Source organism: Homarus americanus, unplaced genomic scaffold, assembly GCF_018991925.1.
Source record: "Homarus americanus isolate GMGI-L3 unplaced genomic scaffold, GMGI_Hamer_2.0 scaffold24781, whole genome shotgun sequence".
NCBI classification, from domain to species: Eukaryota; Metazoa; Arthropoda; class Malacostraca; order Decapoda; family Nephropidae; genus Homarus; species Homarus americanus.
The window spans coordinates 74,849-85,000 of NW_024723430.1; the positions used below are offsets into that span (position 1 = coordinate 74,849).

The 10,152-nt window shown below is 46.9% G+C and overlaps 1 protein-coding gene across 7 annotated transcripts in view; it reads left to right on the forward strand.

Moving 5' to 3' along the window:
• LOC121863451 (probable chitinase 10) overlaps positions 1-7,402 on the forward strand; it is a 61,452-nt gene extending 54,050 nt beyond the window's left edge. For 4 of the 7 annotated variants that reach the window (XM_042362109.1, XM_042362111.1, XM_042362112.1 and 1 more), the window contains 2 exons: positions 3,495-4,040; positions 5,374-7,402. In XM_042362109.1, the coding sequence (XP_042218043.1) occupies positions 3,495-4,040; positions 5,374-6,432 (1,605 nt within the window). In that variant the 3' untranslated portion in view covers positions 6,433-7,402. Of the gene's footprint in view, positions 1-3,494; positions 4,041-4,500; positions 4,643-5,373 lie in introns of all 7 variants that reach the window. The other 3 variants (XM_042362113.1, XM_042362114.1, XM_042362115.1) reach the window with 2 other exon arrangements.
• Positions 7,403-10,152: the final 2,750 nt, after the last annotated feature.

Below are 10,152 nucleotides of genomic sequence, written 5' to 3' on the forward strand. Positions count from 1 at the left end.
CAGGCTGATAAAGCGACACAGGCTGTCCCTGTGTCAAAGAGTGACCAAGTGACACCGGCTGATAAAGCACCACAGGCTGTCCGTGTGTCACAGGCTGAACGCGTGTCAAAGAGTGACCAAGTGACACAGGCTGATAAAGCACCACAGGTTGACCGTGCGTCAAAGACTGATTTTGTGTCAAGGGTTAACCAAGTGATACAAACTGACCATGTGTCAAAGACTGACCAAGTGACACGTGCTGACCATGTGTCACGGGCTAATCTTGTGTCACATAGTGCAGGTGTGTCACATAGAGACCGTAGTCATACAGTGGACAGCATAACACAGGTGGAGGGTGTGCCTGCAGTAGCTCGCTCCCCCTCACACCCTGGAGCCTCTCCCTCACTAGCCCCCCCTCGACCCCCCACCACCATAAAGTCCTCATTAGGCAGAGGGTCGTCGTTAGTGGTGCAGCAGCATGATGAAGAGCCTGAGCAGGCCCTCTCCTCCCCCAGCCCACCTCCTACCACTACTAGCACTCATCACTCTCTTCATCTAACGGTGCATGGAAACCTTACAAGCTGACCAGGTGACAAGCTGATCAAGTGACACAAGCTGACCAGGTGACACAGGCTGACCAGGTGACACAAGCTGACCAGGTGACACAGGCTGAACGTGTGTCACAGGCTGATCAAGTAACACAAGTTGACCAAGTGACACAGGCTGACCAATTGACACAGGCTGAACGTGTGTTACAACGAGGCCGTCTGTCACAGGCTGATCAAGTGACACAAGCTGACCAGGTGACACAGGCTGAACGTGTGTCACAGGCTGATCAAGTAACACAAGTTGACCAAGTGACACAGGCTGACCAAGTGACACAGGCTGAACGTGTGTTACAACGAGGCCGTCTGTCACAGGCTGATCAAGTATCACAAGCTGACCAAGTATCACAAGCTGACCAAGTGTCACAGGCTGACCAAGTGTTACAGACTGACCATGTGTCACAGGCTGAACGTGTGTCACAAGCTGACCAAGTGACACAGGCTCACCAAGTGTCCCGGATCGACCGTGTGTCACAGGCTGAACATGTGTCACAGGCTGACCAAATATTACAGACTGATCATGTGTCACAGGCTGACCAAGTGTCACGGACCGACCGCGTGTCACAGGCTGAACGTGTGTCACAAGATGACCAAGTGTCACAGACTGAACGTGTGTCACAGGCTGACCGTGTGTCACAACGAGGTGGTGTTTCACAGACTGATCGTGTGTCAAAGACTGACCAAGTGTCACTGACTGACCGTTTGTCACAGGCTAACGAAGTGACACAGGCTGACCGTGTGTCACAGGCTGACAGTGTGTCACAGGTTAATCAAGTTACACAGGCTGGCAAAGAGTCACAGGCTAAACGTGTGTCACAGACTGACCGTGTGTCACAGACTGACCGTGTGTCACAGACTGACCGTGTGTGTGTCACAGGCTGAACGTGTGTCACAGGCTGACCGTGTGTCCAGGCTGACCGTGTGTCACAGGCTGAGGCTGACCGTGTGTCACAGGCTGAACGTGTGTCACAGACTGACCGTGTGTCACAGGCTGAACGTGTGTCACAGGCTGACCGTGTGTCACAGGCTGACCGTGTGTCTCAGGCTGATCGTGTGTCACAGACTGACCGTGTGTCACAGGCTGAACGTGTGTCACAGGCTGAACGTGTGTCACAGACTGACCGTGTGTCACAGACTGACCGTGTGTCACAGGCTGACAGTGTATCACAGGCTGACCGTGTGTCACAGGCTGAACGTGTGTCACAGACTGACCGTGTCACAGACTGACCGTGTGTCACAGACTGACCGTGTGTCACAGGCTGAACGTGTGTCACAGGCTGAACGTGTCACAGACTGACCGTGTGTCACAGGCTGACCGTGTGTCTCAGGCTGATCGTGTGTCACAGACTGACCGTGTGTCACAGGCTGAACGTGTGTCACAGGCTGAACGTGTCACAGACTGACCGTGTGTTACATGCTGACCGTGTGCCACAGACTGACCGTGTGTCACAGGCTGAACGTGTGTCACAGACTGACCGTGTGTCACAGGCTGACAGTGTATCACAGGCTGACCCTGTGTCAAAGACTGACCAAATATCACAGGCTGACCGTGTGTCACAGACTCACCGTGTGTCAAATTCTGACCAATTGTCACAGGCTGACCGTGTGCCACAGGCTGAACATGTGTCACAGACTGACCGTGTGTCACAGGCTGACAGTGTATCACAGGCTGACCCTGTGTCAAAGACTGACCAAATATCACAGGCTGACCGTGTGTCACAGACTCACCGTGTGTCAAATTCTGACCAATTGTCACAGGCTGACCGTGTGTCACAGGCTGAACATGTGTCACAGGCTGACCGGGTGTCACAGGCTGAACGTGTGTCACAGACTGACCGTGTGTCACAGGCTGACAGTGTATCACAGGTTGACCCTGTGTCAAAGACTGACCAAATATCACAGGCTGACCGTGTGTCACAGACTCACCGTGTGTCAAATTCTGACCAATTGTCACAGGCTGACCGTGTGCCACAGGCTGAACATGTGTCACAGGCCGACCGTGTGTCAATGACTGACCAAGTATCACAGGCTGACCGTGTGTTACAGACTGACCACGTGTCACAAGCTGAACGTGTGTCACAGACTGAGCGCGTGGCACAGGATGAACGCGTGTCAAAGACTTATCAAGTGACACAGGCTGATAAAGCGACACAGGCTGTCCCTGTGTCAAAGAGTGACCAAGTGACACCGGCTGATAAAGCACCACAGGCTGTCCGTGTGTCACAGGCTGAACGCGTGTCAAAGAGTGACCAAGTGACACAGGCTGATAAAGCACCACAGGTTGACCGTGCGTCAAAGACTGATTTTGTGTCAAGGGTTAACCAAGTGATACAAACTGACCATGTGTCAAAGACTGACCAAGTGACACGTGCTGACCATGTGTCACGGGCTAATCTTGTGTCACATAGTGCAGGTGTGTCACATAGAGACCGTAGTCATACAGTGGACAGCATAACACAGGTGGAGGGTGTGCCTGCAGTAGCTCGCTCCCCCTCACACCCTGGAGCCTCTCCCTCACTAGCCCCCCCTCGACCCCCCACCACCATAAAGTCCTCATTAGGCAGAGGGTCGTCGTTAGTGGTGCAGCAGCATGATGAAGAGCCTGAGCAGGCCCTCTCCTCCCCCAGCCCACCTCCTACCACTACTAGCACTCATCACTCTCTTCATCTAACGGTGCATGGAAACCTTCTTCAACCTGAGGGAGAACTTTTGCATGACTCTCCTTCTCTTCGTGAAAATCCAAAGGAAAAGGTTCCCCATCCTGTAGTGCATGATTCACAGCATGGCGGGGCACCTGGAGGTCGTGGAAAACTGAAGGCGACGCCGGCGGTGGTGGCGGTGCATGAGGCGTCGTTGCAGGCCAGGCAGCAGGACGCAGGACGCAGCCAGCATGATGCTCTCTCTCCCCAGGCCGCCGCCGGCACTACTGGCGACGTCACTACCATTGAGGATTACTATTACTACGATGATGATTTCCTCTACGGCGATCAAAGTTCTTCTGTCCTTGACCTCCCAAGCTCTTCTCCGTCACCACCACTACCACAGACAACCACCACCAGCCCCACAACCACTACTACCACACCACATACCACTACAACTACCACCACAACCTCTACAACCACCACCACTACAACTGAGCCTCCTACAACAACAACAACAACAACAGCCAAAACACGAACTCGTACCCGTGTGAGAGGTCCTCCGGTAGGGTCGTTAGCTTCACGTTTTGGGTCGTCTGGGATTGGTGGGACACGTAGGACCTCCTCCACAGGATCCCCCATTGCATCCCTCCCTGACCGAGATCCCATACAGGAGAAGGTGAAGGGAAGGAAAAAGGAGGAGGTCCGGGTGTCGGCCAGACGACCCTCTGTCCACCGACCTGGCGGACCCTCCAAGCTACCCCGGAGAAGAGTTGTGGTGAGGAAGAGAGTCGGAGACAACGGCGCTTCTGGTCAAGTAATTATTTTTCCTTCTCTTCTTGGATGGTGGCTGCAGTGTGAGTGTATAGAGCAGACCTTGACTGTATATACCTTTCTTCCTTCACCTGTCACAATTAACCCCCATACATTGCACTAGTTGTATATGCACCGTGTACATTGCTGTAAGTAGTTTGCATTCTCATGATAACTCACCATCAGTCAAGGAAGTCAATCAGAGCGTATAAAAGTATATGTTCCAATTGACTTCCCTGTATTTTGAAGTAGTTTTTGGAAGCACTTTTCTTGTTACTTTGGTCATTGGGCATCTTTAGTGACTTGAAGCCGTGATAAAGTATTCCTTATAAATTGATAGCATGATGTTATAACCAACTTAATACCCTTGACCGAGACGCCTGACCGACGCACTCTAGACTGGGAGCGACCCACTTGACCATTAAATGACTGTTGGACTTGGACGGACTTCGTCTCTGTTTCAGAACTCGGTGTTGGAGGATAAGAGTCAGAGGTCAACAGGACAGACTCTAGCCTCAAGTTTGCTCCTCGTGTGTACACTGATCGTTCTCCAGCTTGTTTGGTATAAATGACACTCTCTTCCAGATCCCAAATGACGCAACGTTGGTAAGAGAAAGTTCCATATTGTTCACACTTGCTTACCTTTTTCGTTCGCCCCCACACCCACCCACCCACCTATTCAGTTCAGCTACACAACCATCATTAGTACTACCAACACCTACACCAACCACCACGTTTTTCACCAACACAACAACCACCATCATTAACACCTACACAACAACTCACCACCACCACCCACCACAACCATCCACCACTACCACCCACCACCACCACCTACCACCGCTATCCACCACCCACCTCAACCACCACCACTACCTCCCACCTACCACCAGCTACCACTGCTATTTTTCTTGGGCCCCTTTGAGAGCCTTTCTTGGTGAACTCGGACCTGGGGGTGACTACTCTCTGCCTCTTGGGGACTTTTCCTCCTGCTAGAGGCGATCAACTACGTTCTGACTCCCACGACTTCGATAATTTCTGACTCCCTACCTGATGCAGCTGTCTGTCGGTGACCTGACTGTTTGGAATGAGTGCTTCGCTGGTGTTCGTAATATATAACTTTATGCCAATCCTGAGAAAGTTTATTTATATATTTTAGATTGTATTGTTTCTGTTTCATTTTTACACTGAATTTGATAGATAGATGTAGTGATAGATACAGTCGGTCATTACTTGATTGAATTATAATTGACTTTGATAATGATAATATACTTAATACAGAATATTATTTGTTGTTTAGGAATAGTTTCTTAACCTCGTGTGTGGTGTTGTCTTAGGCTGAAGACCAGACGAGTGGACCAGTGAGGATCAGGACCCACCCACCCTCCAAAGCACGACCTACCCCTCCTCGGGCATTTGCTCGCCCACGACCCACCCGCCCACAACAGGAGACCAGCCCACAGCCTGAAACTCGCCAACGCCCGACTCGTCCCTTGGTTGGAATCAGCCCACGCCCAGCCCGCCCATTTGCTGATAGGCCAAGGCCAACGCGCCCATTGGCTGAGAACCCAAGGCCCACCCGACCACTTTCTGACGGCTCAAGACCCACCAGACCATTGGTTCAGATCAGTGCACGTCCAACTCGTCCTTCCCCCCAGCAGGATGACAATCTTCCTCGCCCAACCTTAGTAGTAGATGAAGACCCACATCCACCAGGCCCTCTGATCAGCACCTCTGCACCAATTTCAGTTCCCACCACCCTGCCTTCCGCCTTCACCAAGGAGGAGGCCGTCACAGTGTTCGAGGAGGACGTCTTCCCGGAAACTACCTACGCCCCAGAAACCTCTGTACGACCCACCTTCTCCTCTCTGCTCTCTAAACCCGCACCCACTACGCCCACACCCGTCATTATATCGCGATCCAGTACTCGTAAAAGGCCTACTCCCCGACTCCCTAACCCTCAACCAGGTACAAGCCCCCGCCCATTCGCCACAACCACACCTCCACCTCGACGAAGCCCCCGCCCTCCTCGCCCTACCCCCGACGGAGCACCATTGTCACCGCAGTTATCTCTCAAGCCAGCAGCCTCGGCCATCCTCGACCGCCAGGACAACTACGACTACTACTACGAGGACCTGGACGGCGCCCTCACTGGCACTCTGGGTCAGCTGGCGACCCTGACGGAGAAGGCGAAGCTCATGGCTGACGGTTCCGTCCAGTGTCATGACACAGGCTATTTCGCTCACCCAGATTCCTGCAAGAAATTTATATCTTGCTCCAAGACGGTGAGAGGTCTGGTGAGGGGCTGGGTGTACACCTGTCCGCAGCAGCTGGTGTTCGACCCCGTCGGTGGTATGTGTAACTGGGCCGAGTCTGTCGATTGTGAGGGACGCTAATAATTCGACGCAAACCAGAATGAGAGGACAAGCAAAGAACATCATAATTAAGTCATCAACGAAGGGAACAACCAGAAATAAGTCACTGGGTAACAGAACTGTAAAATTAAGTTGCTAAGTTAGAAAAAAGAAGTTGATATGTCGCCAAGTAACGTAACTGTAGAGGTACTTATGTCGTCATGTTTGGAGACAACAGTCAGTTCTCAGGATGTGCAACAGCAAAATTGAATTACTAGATTTGTAGACGAGGAGCTTATCCAGACAAGCTGTGGTACATCACCAGGTTATAGAACCATAAAATGGCTCGTCGCCAAGTTAACGGAACAAGATAGCTATGATAAAGGTGTTGTGGGGAGCTTCGGATACAAAATGAAAGTTATCCTTAGTAATATAAGTAATCCATTTTCTAAAACAATAATGAGTCCATTTTCTATGATATCTACGGCACATAAAACATACCGAGCTTCACGTAGATATTTATTGTCCGGAAAAAATTTCTGCCTCCCATTTTGGCATTTTTAACACAAATATTATATACACTTGAAGGCATGTTTCTACTGAGTGTATTTTTAATCAAATAACCTGTATAGAACCTAACTGCCTGTATACGGTCCACTACACATACAGGAAACTTGTACTGTATATTACATGAGCGATAAACTTACTACGATGCTCACACATAAACACTTCATGCCAAATCTCTCTTGATGGTTTAGTCTTGCACTTTAGTCTCTTCTCTCGAGGAACACAGTGTGATCTTTTTCTCCGCTGTTGTTGATGTGTGTATGAGTGTAATTTTGAGTCCAGAGTTTTATAAGACCCTGGATAATATGTTCTAAGTATGTGTGTCTGTGTTCCTCAATGCAAAAAAGAAACATGTGATCTAAATTATTGTAAGGAAGGGTGTGACAGCCCCCACATTCATGTTTATTGTGTAAATAGCATTTTATAATTAAAGTTCTCCATATAATACGTCGTTTGATGTTAATGAAACCTAAACCAAGATTTTGGCTCCAAGTTCCCGAAAGTTTGTTGATATGAATATTCCTTGTAACTGATAATATTCAAATACACCTTATTACAGACATCTTCTTTAAACACACACACACACCATCGCAGTCCTGTTTGTGTTGGTTGGTTGGCTGGTTTCTAGTCTTAACGCAGGTATTAGGCAGCTGCCAAACCGGGAGGTACTACCGCCTGATGTGGGTCAGTGACCTGTGCCTGGGTGGGCTAATCCCCGTAAAAAAAAAAAAAAACCCGTCACCACACTTGTCGCTAAGTATGGCGTGTAGATCCCAGAGACTGTTGGCCCAAAATATACCGTGATACCAGCAGCTACTTTTATCCACTCACAACCACCCATACTCACCCACAACTACCCATACTCACCCACAACCACCCATACTCACAACCACCCATACCACCCACAATATTCACCCACAACCACCCATATTCACCCACAACCACCCATACTCACCCACAACCACCCATATTCACCCACAACCACCCATACTCACCCACAACTACCCATACTCACCCACAACCACCCATACTCACCCACAACCACCCATATTCACCCACAACCACCCATATTCACCCACAACCACCCATACTCACCCACAACCACCCATACTCACCCACAACCACCCATACTCACCCACAACCACCCATATTCACCCACAACCACCCATACTCACCCACAACCACCCATATTCACCCACAACCACTCATACTCACCCACAGCCACCCATACTCACCCACACCCGTCCATACTTCGAGAAACAGCAGAATGAACACAAAGAATCACTGAAGTCTACATCTTTTACAGAAATAATACCATTGTTACTATACTCGTGTACGGTTACTAAATGCCATATAAATATATACCTAAGACATGTAGACAATTACCTCGAGCTTCTTTGTAAATTACAGTAACACTGCTTTGATATATTCATGTTTGGACGACGAATTGGCGAGGCTGAGAAATAGAAATGACAAGTTTACGTCGTTTCAGATTCAATATATAGTAGAGATTATATATTGTGGATATAATTAGATCAAACCATCCAAATAATGAATCACATTGATTCATGAAACATCGACGATCAAGTCAAAATTTTATGTGTCAGTACAGTTTGTTTTGTTACGTCACTTTAACAACAAAACATCTAGTGGTAAAACATAATATTATAAAGTAACTCAGAAGCACCCAACTTGCTGCACACCCCTGCCAATATGCATACAGTAATGTATTTTGTGCTTACTTAGCGTAGTATTGGGAAAGTTTATTATTTCACCTTGTTCACTCAACCATAGTCGCAGCGATATATTGTTAACTCAGTGTTATTGTATATCTTATGGCTTATCCAATCTTTAATAACCTGCATTGGCAGCAAATACCGAGATAATACAAGTGAAAATGCGAATTTTGGATTCAGGTTATTTTACCAACTTCAAGAAGGCAATCATGAACTTACCACGACGTAGATTTTCCTTCTTCTCAAATGTGTATTGGAAAAATGATTACGCTCACTATATAAAGTTTCAAGTAGTTTATTGTTTAACTAAGAATTTTTATTAGACTTTTATGAAGACTGGTTTACTAAAAAAAAAAAATTTTTAACTGGGAAAAATAGTATTGGGTGTTGTAGTCTCACTTGTATAAAAATCTACAGCGTGTCTACAAGTACAATACAATGATTCCGTCCTAAAATAACCGCAAGTATAGTTCATTAACAGTAATTCAAGAATGCTAATGTGTCGTATATTAGAAAGAATAGATATAATAGGGACAGGGTTAGTTTTGTCTCAGTAAGCTAAGTATTATTCGACTACCTTTCACGTTAACAATCACACTAGTTAGTTTTAGAGTAAATTTCATATTTAAAGTGCGAACACACATAGATATTTAGCTATTCATTGAAGTACGGTCACATGAATCATGAGACATTCATGAAAATATGATTATACCATAAATATTTTGTTATTCCTAATCTATGATGAGTAAAATTATTTTCACTGTCAAATTTGTCAGTTTAGAAAAAGAATGTAGGAGTGAACATATTCCTAGTACCTTCACTAACAGATACAGACTACTTAGCCAAAAGCGAAATACCATCGTTACCACTGTGTTCCAGCAATGATAACTAACCATAATTTTAGTTATTTGTAATATAATTCATGGAATATAATGACAGGTTTACCTTTTGCCGTCAAGTGAGAATTTTCTTAGTGATGCGTATTGGTGAACTGCTGAGGAATTTGGATTCAGTAGACGTAATATTTTATTGAAATGTGAACTACCATTACGGACTAAAGATGCATAGATGAAAATTCGTAATAGAATTTCATCATTGGTTGCACTTAATGCCCGCAGCCTGGTGTAGTGTAGCTCACAGTAGCCAACTTCAATTTAGCCTTGAACTCTAACTTCGCCAAGTCAACTCTAATTTTACTTCGCCAATTCTGTTTTAAGCTTGACAACTCTTTAACTCATGGTAGCTAACTTTAATTTGACCAAACTAACTGTAAACGTAGCAGTCTACTCTTAATTTAATTTATACTAGAATGACTTAACCTAACCATCCTCAATATATAAAGTAACCGACGTAAACCTTAGAAAATTTAGAATTACTTTGTTAAGATCAGGTATGACAAGTGTGTACCTTATCATCAAGTGCTCAGTTACAAGTGCTGTTTGTACAGGTGTAATAAGAA